The sequence below is a fragment of the Astyanax mexicanus genome, chromosome 1 (genome assembly GCF_023375975.1).
Source record: "Astyanax mexicanus isolate ESR-SI-001 chromosome 1, AstMex3_surface, whole genome shotgun sequence".
NCBI classification, from domain to species: Eukaryota; Metazoa; Chordata; class Actinopteri; order Characiformes; family Acestrorhamphidae; genus Astyanax; species Astyanax mexicanus.
Window position 1 is genome coordinate 132,290,383 of NC_064408.1, and position 14,589 is coordinate 132,304,971.

The window sequence follows — 14,589 nt, forward strand, 5'->3', positions numbered from 1 at the left end:
CAAGAAAGTCAGGAAAACGCGTCATAACAGTGCTAGAAAACTAGTTAATACTCAGCGAGGAACAAAGGGAACAGAGGGCTATTTATACAGGTGTAAACAGGTGTGGGAAATGTGTAATCAGAATGTGAGAAAGGCTGAACGCTGCAGAGTCACGTGTTCAGCTGAGTCATTGTAGTCCATGAACTGAGATTGCTGGGAAATGGAGTCTTTGGGGGGAACAATTGTCCTGAATAGGCAGACTGACAAAGTCAGGACTGACAATTATTCAGTTATTTAACAAAATAATCTTACTGATATATATATCGACTCATCGTTTTGATAACTAGTAGCCAGCAAATACATCATATAAATCTCTTTGGGAAAGAAAAGAAACTCACTACTTGAATCGTTTTGTTAATCAATATTTTCTTACTTTTACTGAGGTGATAATTCAAATGAGCAGTTTTACTTTTACTTAAATAAAGATTATTTTGAAGTAATAGTACTTTTACATAAGTTCTGCCTTTGGCTACTACTCCACCTTTGGTTGATTCTGATTTTTGACTGTGAGAATTTTGATACACTTGAAACTCAGACTTTTGCTTTCATGTGAACACAGATCAAACCAGTCCTGTCCAGACCACCACAACCCAGAACCCCACAGCTCCCAGTGAACTGGTCCAGAAGCCCACAGCTCAGACTGGAGGGAATGTCATTGCACCTGTTCTACATGGAAATGTGTTTCATGGACCAGTTCATATTCACTCTGTAGCTGAATCTCAGCATGAAGGTAAATGAAAAATAAAAAAGAAGAAAAGATAAAAAAAAAACTTAACTGTCTTTATCAGACACTGATTGTACACAAATGCCATTTTTTGTTTCTGTATAATTTTATCACACTGAGGTCACAGTTTTATTAAGATCTGTGTGATAAAAAAAATAGAATTATCATAAAGATGCAAAGCATATGAACCCTTAAACACGTGCACTACTGCAGAGAGACAGAACTAATTTAACTCTTAACTTTACTCATTTCAGAGTAATACCAAGACTTTATTAATACAAGACCACACACATACACCTATCAGCCATTACATTAAAACCACTGCTAGATAAACTGAGTAACACTGATGAACTGGTTCCATTCAGTAACACAAAAATGAAAGTGTGTTAAAGAAAGTTTAAACTATATTAGATTTAACACCCTTTTCTCTTTAAAGTCAGTCTTTAGTGTGTGTGTGTGTAATGTCGAATGGAGGTAGTGCAGTTGAACACAATAGACAGTGAACACCAGTTGATGTGCATAAAGTGAGGATAACTGATGTCAGCCATACACAAAGTGGAAATAGAGTTATATAATTATTTAAATTCAGCAGTGCAAAAGATATGTAAACAGTAGATGAATGAACTACTAGTGCAAAATAGGGTAGAACTATAAAAATAGTGTTATAGGCATCAGCAAGTCTGAGAGTGTGACCATAGATGGGGGTGTGTCCATGGTGTGGCCAGAGTTGCCAGAATGAAAAAGTGTCACAGAGTCTTCAGTTTGCTGTGCTGAGAGGAGTTGAACAGTCTTATGGCCTGAGGGACAAATTAATATGCATTATTAATCTAAGACATGCAGCTTCTCCATCAGCAGCCAGAGTCTGAGAGAGAGAGAGAGCACAGTACCTAATGCTGTTTCTACATCAGCAGCCAGAGTCTGAGAGAGAGAGAGAGAGAGAGAGAGAGAGCACAGTACCTAATGCTGTTTCTACATCAGCAGCCAGAGTCTGAGAGAGAGAGAGAGAGAGAGAGTACAGTAGGTCATGCTGTTTCTACATCAGCAGCCAGAGTCTGAGAGAGAGAGAGAGAGAGAGAGAGAGAGAGAGAGAGCACAGTACCTAATGCTGTTTCTACATCAGCAGCCAGAGTCTGAGAGAGAGAGAGAGAGAGAGAGAGAGCACAGTACCTAATGCTGTTTCTACATCAGCAGCCAGAGTCTGAGAGAGAGAGAGAGAGAGAGCACAGTACCTAATGCTGTTTCTCCATCAGCAGCCAGAGTCTGAGAGAGAGAGAGCACAGTACCTAATGCTGTTTCTACATCAGCAGCCAGAGTCTGAGAGAGAGAGAGCACAGTACCTAATGCTGTTTCTACATCAGCAGCCGGAGTCTGAGAGAGAGAGAGCACAGTACCTAATGCTGTTTCTACATCAGCAGCCAGAGTCTGAGAGAGAGAGAGCACAGTACCTAATGCTGTTTCTACATCAGCAGCCGGAGTCTAAGAGAGAGAGTACAGTACCTAATGCTGTTTCTACATCAGCAGCCAGAGTCTGAGAGAGAGAGCACAGTACCTAATGCTGTTTCTCCATCAGCAGCCAGAGTCTGAGAGAGAGAGACAGCACAGTACCTAATGCTGTTTCTACATCAGCAGCCGGAGTCTGAGAGAGAGAGAGAGTACAGTAGGTCATGCTGCTTCTCCATCAGCAGCCAGAGTCTGAGAGAGAGAGAGAGAGTACAGTACCTAATGCTGTTTCTACATCAGCAGCCGGAGTCTGAGAGAGAGAGAGTACAGTAGGTCATGCTGCTTCTCCATCAGCAGCCGGAGTCTGAGAGAGAGAGAGTACAGTAGGTCATGCTGCTTCTCCATCAGCAGCCAGAGTCTGAGAGAGAGAGAGTACAGTAGGTCATGCTGCTTCTCCATCAGCAGCCGGAGTCTGAGAGCGAGTAGAGTAGGTTGTCCTGTTTCTATTTTAGTAATAAAGAATAGAGCTCAGTTCAGTGTTTTTGTGATTGAATTATCTGATATTGTTTCTTATTCTGTACTGCTGTGCTCTCTCTCAGGTGGAGCAGGTGGAGGACAGGTAATGAGTGAGAGTTCAGCAGCCTCTTCTACTACACTGACTGCAGGTAAACTCATTAAATAATCGCTGTTATTCTGTGTTAATACATGAATATTACCAATGACCATGAAACATTAGCAATTAACACTGTGGTCTTCCCAATATACTGAGTCTCTATAGTGATATACACTTTCACTTTGCATTTGGGGTGTAATGCAGTTTGTGAATTACCGTTACATGCAAAAGATTAGCCACATTTTAATAATATAATTTTGATTGTATTAAACCTTAATCTCTTTTTCATAACATAAAAATACAAAAATATGCATTTACATTATAAAATCAATGTTTGGGCGTTTTGCAAAAATCTCAGCCTGTATCATTCCAGGTTGTATTTTAATTTTTATTTCGATTTTTTAGCTGGTTGTGGAATAAAAGTTTTAGTTTGTCTTTATCTGTCCACAAAACAATTTACCCAATTTCCTAAAACAAATTGGGCCTAAAATTGTGAAATGTGAAGGCAGCTTTATAGAACTTCCACTGCCATTTGGGCATAAGTTACTTTCTTTCATTGTTTAATTCATTTAGAAAATTGTTGAGAGGGGCCCATGTTTTCAAATATTAGTACAAACCATAATTTATGAGGCTTGGAAATTGAATTCAGATGATTTGCATATGAGTGTGTGTTTAGCCCAAATCTTTACTCTTTACTCTTTAATCTGATCAGGCAATGGGACGAGCAGATGGAGGTGAGACTTCTTAGTTATAAGACGTTTCATTTGAGATTGTTGGCAGAATTTCTGCTGATAAAAATTTGAGCTATGTAGCTGCCTGGTAAAAGGTGTAGATAATGTGCTGGTGACCACTACTGCTTGGCTGGTATTGTGTTTTTAGGCTAATATGCCAAACCCTAGCTCACTTTACTGAACTTTTTTTACTGCTGGTAGTTCTGTAACTCTGTGTTCTAGTATAATATTAATATTGGAATTTTGTTGTATATTTTTCATTTTTGAGTGAACAGTAAAGCAATCTCATATCAACAATTGCTGGCAGTTTCCACAGATAACAAGCTAGGTGGATAGTGAAAGTGAAACTGAGGGAGAAGATGGAGGAAAAAAACACGTATTTTCTCCTCTGGCTCAGAACACTGTTGTTAAAAAAAAAATTGTGCCAAACGTACAGTATAACATGTTGAAAATACTCTTAAAGTCTATTTCAAAGACGGAAGTCTGATACTCTTTCACATCTGAAGGCACTAAATGTACGGCAATTGAAAATATTCAGCCGAAATATTTCTCATGGTAATTCTGTTTTCCTCTGCTGCATTATACAATCTAAGTTTATTGTTATTATGTGTGTGTTTGTATTTGTTGTGTATTACAAAATGTAAATAATCATTCAAATAATAAATCAAATCTTTACCTATAACTCGACACTATGTGAGCATGCTTTGACAAGATAGCATGCCCCTGGTGGTAATTTATTAGGAACTGTTGAACAATGTGGCACAAAGAGACTGCATATACCAAATGATTATTTTGATTTATACTTATATTCGTCTGCAATTGTAAAACATTCTGCTTTAAGGTATTATATTTGTTGCACAGGCTACATTACAGGTTTAAAGTTTTTTATCCTGTCATGATAAACAGATTAATAATTAAACAGTGTGCATAAGAATTGTTTTTATGTTTGAATAGCTTTAAATGAGCTTTACATTACAAAATGTGTAAATACAGGTGCTCAAGGGTGCTCATAATTTTGAAGACTTACAGTATTATAAAGTATTTCAGAACATTGTCTTTTAGTTGAGATGTTATTGAGAAACAATTGATACTGACATCAGTGTTTTTTACATTTCAATTTATTTTCTTCAAATTGTTTGTTTACTAATGTAAAATAAAAACTGATTAAAAGCACTTTCTCTTCTCTGTCAAAAGGTGAACAACACTGCATCAAGTTGAAGGACACTCTGAAATTGAACTATGAGCGTGTAATTGAGAGCTCACAGGCAGGTCATCAGAAGTTCCTGGAAGATATCTACACTGATCTCGTTATAGTGCAGAATAAAAGTGGAGGAGTCATTAATGAGCATGAAGTGATGCAAATAGAGATGTCTCCCAATAAAGCTGGCAGTGAGGAAGAGTGTATAAAATGCAGTGACATTTTTAAAGTCCAGCCGGGTACAGGTAGACGGAACAGAAAAGTGATGACAATGGGAATTGCAGGAGTCGGGAAAACTGTGTCAGTCAACAAATTCATACTGGACTGGGCAGAAGGAAAGGAGAACCAGGACATTCAGTACATTTTCCCTCTGCCCTTCCGTGAACTTAATCTGAAGAAAGAGAAGTTTAGTTTGATTGAACTACTGAATAACTGCTTTTTCTCCTCAAAGCCTGCACTGAAGTCTCTTCCAGAAGAAGATGGTAAAGTGCTGTTTATTTTTGATGGGCTGGATGAGTATCGTTACCCACTGGAGTTTAAAGATGGAGAGGAAGTAAAAGATGTGAATAAGACGAGTACAGTGGGCTCACTGATCACAAATCTCATCAACAGAAATTTGCTTTCCTTTTCTCTAGTCTGGGTAACTTGTCGACCAGCAGCAGCGCATCTGATTCCCCAGAAATACATCAATCTGGTGACAGAAGTACGAGGATTTAATGATGAACAGAAGGAGGAGTACTTCACCAAATACTGCAAAACAGAGGATGTAGCAGAGAAAATAAGTTCACACATAAAGAAGTTAAAGAGTCTCCACATCATGTGTCAAATCCCAGTCTTCTGCTGGATCTCTGCCACTGTGCTTCAGCCACTGATGGATAAAGAGAGTGAGAAGAACATCCCCACAACCCTGACAGAAATGTACATGAGCTTCCTACTGCAGCAGAAAAACCTGATGAAGGAGAAATACAGTCAGAAGACTGACCCTGAGCGCATCATTCTGAAGCTTGGTGAACTGGCCTTGAGTAATCTTGAGAGTGGAGAGCTGAACTTCTATGAGGATAATCTTAAGGAATGTGGGATTGATGTTACTGATGGTACAGTGTTCTCTGGAATGTGTACACAGATTTTCAGCCAGCAGAGGGGAATTTCTGAGAGGAACATTTTCAGCTTTGTGCATCTGAGTGTTCAGGAAAGCCTTGCGGCTGTATATGTGCATCACTCCCACTGCAATAAGAAGAAGAATGTTTTCAAAAAGAAAGTTCTCAACAAACTTTTGTGGATTAATAAGAAGATAACAGATCTCCATAAGAGTGCAGTGGACAGAGCTTTGCAGAGTGAAAATGGACACCTGGACCTTTTCCTCCGCTTCCTCCTCGGCCTCTCTGTGGAGGACAGTCAGAAGGTTCTGACCGAACTTCTGCCAAACCTGAAGATTAAAGCAGAGAGCGTTAGCAACACAGCTATCTACATTAAGGAGAAACTAAAAGAGGAAATGCACTCTGAAAGAAGCCTGAATCTCCTCCACTGCCTGAGTGAACTGAAGGACAACTCACTCACAGCTGAAATCCAGAACTTCCTGAACTCAGGAACTCTCTCAAAACAGGAACTCTCATCCCCACAGTGGTCAGCTCTGATCTTTGTGCTGATGATGTCAGAGGAGACTCAAGAGAAGTTTGAACTGAAGAAATACAGAGCGTCAGAAGAAGGACTGAGGAGATTACTGCCTGTGGTGAAAAACACGCAGCGAGCTCTGTAAGTACTATTTTTTGTTAATAGATATTATTATATTATTAAGTATGATCTCTCTACATATCATTATATTTAAACATTTTTAAAATAAAATTAACTAAACAATTTTAGAGCATAAAAATTCACAACAGCAGATATACAAAGTGTAATAAAAATTATATTGAATCTGACATACCTCTATTAAAGGATATACAGAGTATCCCCAGAGGGATCTCGCTGACAAGGGATACATTTTCAAGGGATACATGATTGTTTTAAGTTTTAAAATCTTATTAGACTAGGCACACTATCCTACAAATACAATAAATAATATTCAAAGGTAGTGGTAGTAATAGTTGCAATAGTATAAACATTTGCACTGATAATTAAATTGACTAATTGGAAATTTGCCAAGAAGATGACTAATGTGTTGAGCTCATATGCTAATGAGTACAGTTACAAATAAGTTATTTTTTACTATCAAAGTTACTGATCAGTAAATAAAGTCAAAGTCAGGACTGTAAGTGTAAGTGTAAGCAAAAAACAATATAAAATCCAACAACATATTAGTACTCTATCCTTAATTAATGAATTAATATGACTTTATAGTTGTAAATCTTATTTCTCTTATATTTCTATTAAATAAATATTGAATTAACTTAGAGTTACTGTATTAAATATGATAAACTATTAATAATTGCTTACAGAAGCAGATTATCGTTGATTTAAGAAGATAATTATATAAATAAAGACTAGTCTTCAGAAGAACACTATTTCACAATGTAATTCTGTTTCAAGCAGACCTTTCCCACTGAGCTTGTTATAAAATCAGTTGCTCCTTGTCTTGCAGACTAGCTTCATGTAATCTTGGAGTAAGGTCATGTGAAAGTCTGAAATCAGTGCTTAAACTGGAAAACTCCTCCCTGATAGAACTGGACCTCAGTAACAATAACCTGCAGGATTCAGGAGTGGAGCTGCTCTCTGCTGGACTGAAGAGTTCACACTGTAAACTGCAGACTCTCAGGTCAGTTGGTTCTTTTTAAAATAATAAATGTGAAGATATGTGTATTCACAGCAAACAGACCTAATTAAGCTTTTAGGAGGTCAGTTTACACCAACCATTTAAAAGTGATCTTTTTGTTGGATACTAAGTATTTTTTCACTTATGTACACAATAATGAGAATCTTTTAGAAACATAATGGTAACACTTTATTTGGATGGTCCATTTGATGATGCTCAACTGACATTCAACTAACATTCAACGGCATGTCTAATAAATGCAACTAAACTGAAAGGTGAAGGTAAATGATTCTCTATTGAATGTCAACATCCAACTCTTACCCAAACTCTAATCTTAACATTTTAGCATTGGGTTTAGAGTTAGATTAAAAGGTTAGGTTAGGGCTAAGGTTAGGGATAGGTGTAGGGTTAGATTTTAGGGTTGATTAAGGGTTAAGGTTAGGGTTAGGTGTAGGGTTATGTTCTATTTTTAATTATTTACATTCAACATAGGTTTAAGTTGCAGTTAATAGACATTCAGTTGAATGTTAGTTGAATGTCAGTTAAGCCTCAACAAAGCCATCAAATGGACCATCCAAGTAAAGTGTTACCGATAAATATAGATAAAATAAAAAATAATACAAGAAGAACACAATAAAATAGAATAGAACAAAATAGATATCAAGATAAATACACAAAAATATGGAGAGTATGCAGGTAGAAGCAACATGAAGTCCAGAGGGCAAGTTTGCTGTAGCAGCATGATAATGTGAATAAAGAGCAGCTGTTTTGCACTTGATGCTCCGCAGCCTCCAGCCTAAGGGGAGCGGGACAGGAAGTGCATGTGCTGGGTGGGTGGGATCCTTCCTGATGCAGGTGGCTCTTTTTCTACATCTGGAGGTGTAGATGTCCCTGGTGCTGGGGAAGGCTGACTCCAACAATCCTCTGTGCAGCCTTTACCACCCTCTGCTGAGCATTTCTGTCTGCAGCAGTGCAGCTTCCATGCCACACGTGTGATGCTGAAGCACACAACGCCACATCTGTAGATGGAGGTGAGGTCTGCGCTCCCGAGACCAGCTTGTCGCCGCCTCCTGAGGAAGTAGAGCCGCTGATGTACCTTCCTGGGCATGCTGGCTCCTTCTGAGGTCCACAATCATCTCCTTCATCTTATTTACATTGATGCAGAGGTTGTTCTCTCTGCGCCAATCCTCCAGGTGTTCCACCTCCTGCCTGTAGCTGGACATGCAACCACTGTCGTGTCGTCCGCAAACTTCACAATATGGCAGCCTGGATGGAGAGGTGAGCAGTCATATGTGAGCAGTGTGAACAGGAGGGGGCTCAGCACACAGCCCTGAGGGGAGCCAGTGCTGAGGATTATGGAGAGGGAGGAGATGTTGTGAATCCTCACAGACTGCGGCCTGTTGGTCAGGAAGTCTAGGACCCAGTTGCACAGGGAAGAGCTCAGTCCAAGTGAGGAGAGTTTGGTTATCAGTGTCTGAGGAATCATGGTGTTGAAAGCAGATGTGAAGTCCACAAAGAGCATACAGACGTAGAATTCCTTCTGCTCCAGGTGGGTGAGGGCAGTGTGGACCACGGAGGAAATGGTATCCTCTGTGGATCGGTTCTTCCTGTATGCGTACTGGTGTGGATCCACAGTGACGGTGGCTTTGATGTGGGTCTGAAACAGTCTTTCAAAACACTTTGTGACTATCGGAGTGAGGGCAACTGGCCGGAAGTCATTCAGACCATTCACTGCGGAGCTCTTGGGGACCGGGATGATGTTAGTAGTCTTCAAGCAAGTAGGGACAGCTGCCTGGATGAGGTAGGCGTTGAGATGTCTGCCAGGACGTCCGAGAGCTGATCGGCACAGTCTCTTAGCACCCGTCCGGTGTTGTTGTCCTCCTTACTTCTGCTGGTGTCATGCTGAGGGGCTTTTGTGAGTCACGTGTGTGTCTGGTGCTGGTACTATACTACTATAGTAGTAGTAGTAGAAGTAATAAGCTTTGTTTGGCAATACACTAAAAGGATTATTAAAATGTTGACCTGATATCCTAATAAAAAAAGGTTTTCTTCCAAATTGACCACTGTTCAAGATCAGTAAATAATAAATAAAGATATGGTCCTATCTGATCAACAAGCATTAATATGACCATTGATTTTATTTAATATACCATTTTTTCTTAAACATTATTTACTATAAGAAAGTAACAGTTTTTAACCACAAAGTCTCATAGCACAACATAATTAATAATTGATCATTAACCCCAGAATATTGTAAATTTTACATTCTAAATATAAAAAATCTTGTGTAATAAGTAATTGTTTGTTTATGTTTAATGCTACATCATTTGTAAACTATTCCAGCTGAAAAGAACTGAAATGCAAACACAAAAAAACATTCAAAACAAATTTACAATTTATTTATATAAACCTGCATTAAATGGTAAACATATTAACTTCTAACTAAAATTGATTATTGTGGATTTCCATGCTTGTTTTGTTTGTAGACTGTGTGTTTCTGCATTTATATGTTTTAAAGCTAAACACGGTGATTGCGATGGTTGAAATGGACATCTCATACAGATTTCTTTTGTTTTTGCTTTTATGTCATACTTAAATTTTTCACATTATCAAACAAACTTTAACCTTAGACATATAATCTCAGTAAATATATAAAACACTGTCGCGCCCACCACTGAAACTGTGCTATTCTCACCCACACTCAATTATACCTGTGACTTCCAGTCACTAGACTACATTACCTAGAACGCACCAGCCTGTGACTCTCACGTGACCCCTTCAGGCAGTCACTGAGTACTAGCACCTGTGGAGCCAGGTATAAAAGACTGCCTTGAACTCAGCTTCAGTGCTGAGCATTGTTTTGGTTCGTCCAGCATTACAACGTGTTTCTCTTTGCCTTTGTTTGTATCCTTGAGTATTACCGTTTTTACGGGTACCCCGACTCAGATTTTTGCCTGCCCTTTGTCTGTGTACCAAAGCCTGGACTGTTTATTGTGACCCTGGTATGTTTTCTCCTGTTGGCTCCTGGGGGCTTTACCACGAAGCGAGCTTTAAAAAAAATTGAGTAAGCCTTGCTTGAGTTAGCCACACAAGGTTAAATGTGCAATTCCTTTTGGTTAGTTAAACTACATATTTTAGTGTATATTATTATATTATAAATTTACTGCATGAAATATTTTAGCAACCAGAAAGAAAACAGCTATTGCTGATACTGGTGGTGGCCCTACTCTTTTAATAGCCTACATTTTTGCTAATTTATATCACCTGTAAGAAAATATTGGTAAGATAGTTGTCTGTATCCATTCCCTTTTTTGCATCATTAAGTTAACCAAACATATTATTTATATTTAGCAAATATGATCACATATATGAATTGATATCATTTGTAAAAACACTTGAATGAATCTGAACAAGAATTATGGGATAACAAATATACTTAAAAGTAACTTACTCTAAATTACCAGGCATCATTAATACGAATAAAAGTGTTTTCGTGATATAGAGTTGATGCAAATTTTTTTTTGTGGAAAATAACTGCAATTAAATGCTGTATTTCATTTTACACTGACCTGAAGATTGAACCAATAAATTGCAATGTGCAGACACATTTAAAATACAGTACAATACTCAATTAAATGTATACAAACCGATAAACCTGTGGCGGAACCTTGTTCCTTGATTTGTTTCCCACCCGCAAGGCTATGACATCACACAGCTCATCCAATAGAAGTGCTGCAGCTATACTAAGCGTCAACTCTAGCCTGGTACAGAGCAGGTTTGTACAAACGTATATGTTGCTGTAGTAACTGAACAAGGCTTAGTTCGAGCCTCTTTCGTGGAACCAAAATTTGATCAAAATGAGCCAGGCTCGTCTTAAAAAGCCTGGCTTACTGAGTTAGCTTACTTCGTGGAACAGCCCCCTGTTCTCTGGTAGTGACCCTGCCTGTTCTGACTACTCTCTGTATTACTCATTTTGTTAATAAAGCCTTGATTTCTGCCCCACTATGACAAACCCTTTTTAAACTAGTTCATTTATTAACAAAAAAAATCTCCAGACCAGTCCAACCCTTTGTGAAAAAGTATTTACCCCCCCATGAATTACCTGTAATTAGTTACATTTTTTAGAAACCTGGGCTCATTTTCATTACTAACCACCACCAGGCCTGTAGAGTCAAGAAATCCCTTAAACAGATCCTGTCTGACAACATGAAGCAGACAAAAGATTTCTTATGTCTATTCTTAAGTAAAATCTGCTGTGCTTTCCTCATTTTGTAGACTATCTTCATGTAATCTTGGAGAAAAGACATGTAAAAATCTGGGATCAGATTTGAAGCTGGACATCTTCTCCATAACAGATCTGGACCTCAGTAACAATGACCTGCAGGATTCAGGAGTGGAGCTGCTTTCTGCTGGACTGAGGAGTTCACAATGTAAGCTGCAGATTCTCAGGTCAGTTGTTTCATTTTAAAATTATAAATGTGAAGAAATATTAATCGCTTTACCAAGATTTTTATCTATAAAAACACCAGGACTGTATTGAAAAATGTAAATAATCTACATTGTCTGCTATTAATATGGGTTGATGCAGATGCATTGTGTGCTGGAATGATTACATGGATTGTTGTGGGGAATCTCCGCCAGATGTGGCCGCAACCATGACACCTCTCCTTTACCAGCTTGAGTATCTCCTTCTCTCACCTCCCTAGCTCCCTGTGGGTGTTCTTTCTTCGCACCATTTCTCCAAATCTCTCCTTGCCTTCTTCGTAAATGATGTTACCGAAGAGGTTCAGCTTGGTGCTTGCACTGCCTTGTAGAGATTTTTTAAGGATGATGTGCAGATCTTGATCAAGACTTCTCCATGCCACTTTGTCATTGGCTTTGGGCCACTTGACCTTGGGTTGTCAGATCGGTCTCTCACTTCTTACTTGTGTCGGGGGTTCTCTGCTAGGGGTCTCTTGCTGATGCTCATTCTGTGGGGTGGGCACTAGGTGTTGTATGTGCTCCTGCTGCTGGGAAAGGCGCTCTTCTTCTCCCTGGTCATCTGCAAGATTGGAAACAGCAGCACTTTGGTGCTCAACCGAGCTCTGTCTCCTGCTTGTCTGATCTGCTGGCGCAGTGCAAGATTGATACCATGTTGTCCGTCCTGTTTGTTCTATCTTCCATCCCGCCTCTCGGTGGACCTTTGAGCAGTTTTTCTTTATTTGTGCTCGTAGTCGATTAGGGTGTTCATCTTGAAGTGGGCTTGTGGAGAGGGTAACTAGCCCGTCCACACCCAGTGCAGTCTTTCCTGCTTCCAGTCAGTCTTCCCTGACCGCCTCTAGTCTTTCCTGGATGCCAACTGACCTGTTTGCAGTGGTCACTGGAGTTTCAGCAAAACTAGATATAAGCACAGGTAAGGGCTACCTGCAGGGCATTTCTGCCTGACACACCTCCGATGGTGCCAAAGGGGGGTAGTTTCAGGGTCATCGGCCGGGAGCCACCCTTCATTGATGTTTCGCTCCATTAATCCTGGAACATCTCACGGAGGTGGAGCAACCACGGTATCCCTGCCACCCCTGCAGCTACCCCTAGGACCCCTGTTTCCCCTACGACGTGTCCTTCCTTCTCAGCCACAGCCAGAAGCTGGCTCTTTCCGCCTCCTCTACCAAGTCCTTGGATGCCTTCTTCAGCTTTGGCCCTTTCACTCCTACGTTACTCAAGAGGCGCTGGATGGATGTTCCGATAAACCCCCTGCAGCCAACCTCCACAGGGCAGATAATGATCGACCAACCTGCCTCTCGACACTCAGCTGCCAGCTTGGTGTATTTCTCCTTCTTCCTTTCGAATGCTGCCTCCATTCCTCCCTCCCAAGGGACCGTGAGCTCTGCCAGGATCACTGTTTTGACTGAAGGGGACCACAGGATGATGTCTGGTCTCAGAGAGGTCGTGGTTATCTCTGCAGGGTCCACTCTTAAGCTTCAGTCACATCCAGGTGTTAACAGTGATCTTCTCTCCCTCTGGGTGATGTTCTGAGCCCCTCTCCCTTTTCCAACAAAATGGATCAGCTTTCTTGCTGTTGAAAGGTGGTCTTTGGCTGCTTCCAGCCGTCGTACCTCAAGGACTTCTGCCAGCTTCAGCAGGACCTGATCATGTGGCCACCTGTACCAACCCTGAGTCAGAGCTGTCTTGCAACTGGACAGGATGTGCTGAAGACTTGGGTTTGGGGCATTGCACAGATGACAGTTTTCCTCGGAGCCGTACCACCGACTCAGATTGCTGGGGCTGGGAAGGGTGTCGTAGGTGGCCCGAGTGACCTTGTACAGCTCTTCCTCACTCCTGACAATTTCTTCAATTACCAGGTCTTTTCTCTTCATTCTTGTAGCTTTTGACCAAAACTTAGGGGGGGCTGATTGCCACCCCAAGCTAGCTCTCCCTGACTCTGTCCTGCCAACAATCTCTCTGTGCATCAACCTGCTGATGGCGTGGTCAACAGCCTCTTCAGCCTTCCACTTAATTGGAAAACTTAATTGCCTACCCCTGGTTTTAACAGACAATAAACCAGCTCTAACTCAACTTTATTCTGGAGGAGAAAAAAAAAACATCTGGTATGCCCCTCAGTCCAGTAGCAGCACCCTGAACCCCCCACAGCTATCACAGAGAGATATTTTCATATTACTACGTTAAACTACTAATTTACACTGCTGATATCCTCATTCATGATAATTTAAATAAATGCTCAAATTATTCATGTTTATGTAGAGTATTACATATGTATACTTTTTAGAATCTGTAATGCTTCTAATAATATGCATTTTAATTTGTAGGTTAATATAGGTACATCAGACTATCAAAATGTCCTGCGAAATCAAAAAGTCTAAAAGTGCACCTGTCAGATGCAGTATTTGATCAGAAGCCTCACCAGTAGTATACAAAAATGATTGTATTTTTAGTGATGTATATGATACTTAGGACTTTAAATTTATTTAATCCTAATAAAGAAAAAACCTTTAGCATTCCTCCATTTCCTCAGTATAATCTGGTGAGTGTAAAATGGATCAGATTGTGGAACTGGAGCTGTAAGAACCAACCAAGGTGATTTGGATGCAAATGCAGGCA

General features: G+C 40.0%; 1 protein-coding gene across 4 annotated transcripts in view; it reads left to right on the forward strand.

Moving 5' to 3' along the window:
• LOC111190424 (NACHT, LRR and PYD domains-containing protein 12-like) overlaps positions 1-12,095 on the forward strand; it is a 238,610-nt gene extending 226,515 nt beyond the window's left edge. For 3 of the 4 annotated variants that reach the window (XM_049468955.1, XM_049468959.1, XM_049468960.1), the window contains exons 3-6: positions 2,803-2,868; positions 4,742-6,497; positions 7,324-7,497; positions 11,770-12,095. In XM_049468955.1, the coding sequence (XP_049324912.1) occupies positions 2,803-2,868; positions 4,742-6,497; positions 7,324-7,497; positions 11,770-11,962 (2,189 nt within the window). In that variant the 3' untranslated portion in view covers positions 11,963-12,095. Of the gene's footprint in view, positions 1-598; positions 770-2,802; positions 2,869-4,741; positions 6,498-7,323; positions 7,498-11,769 lie in introns of all 4 variants that reach the window. The other variant, XM_049468962.1, reaches the window with a different exon arrangement.
• Positions 12,096-14,589: the final 2,494 nt, after the last annotated feature.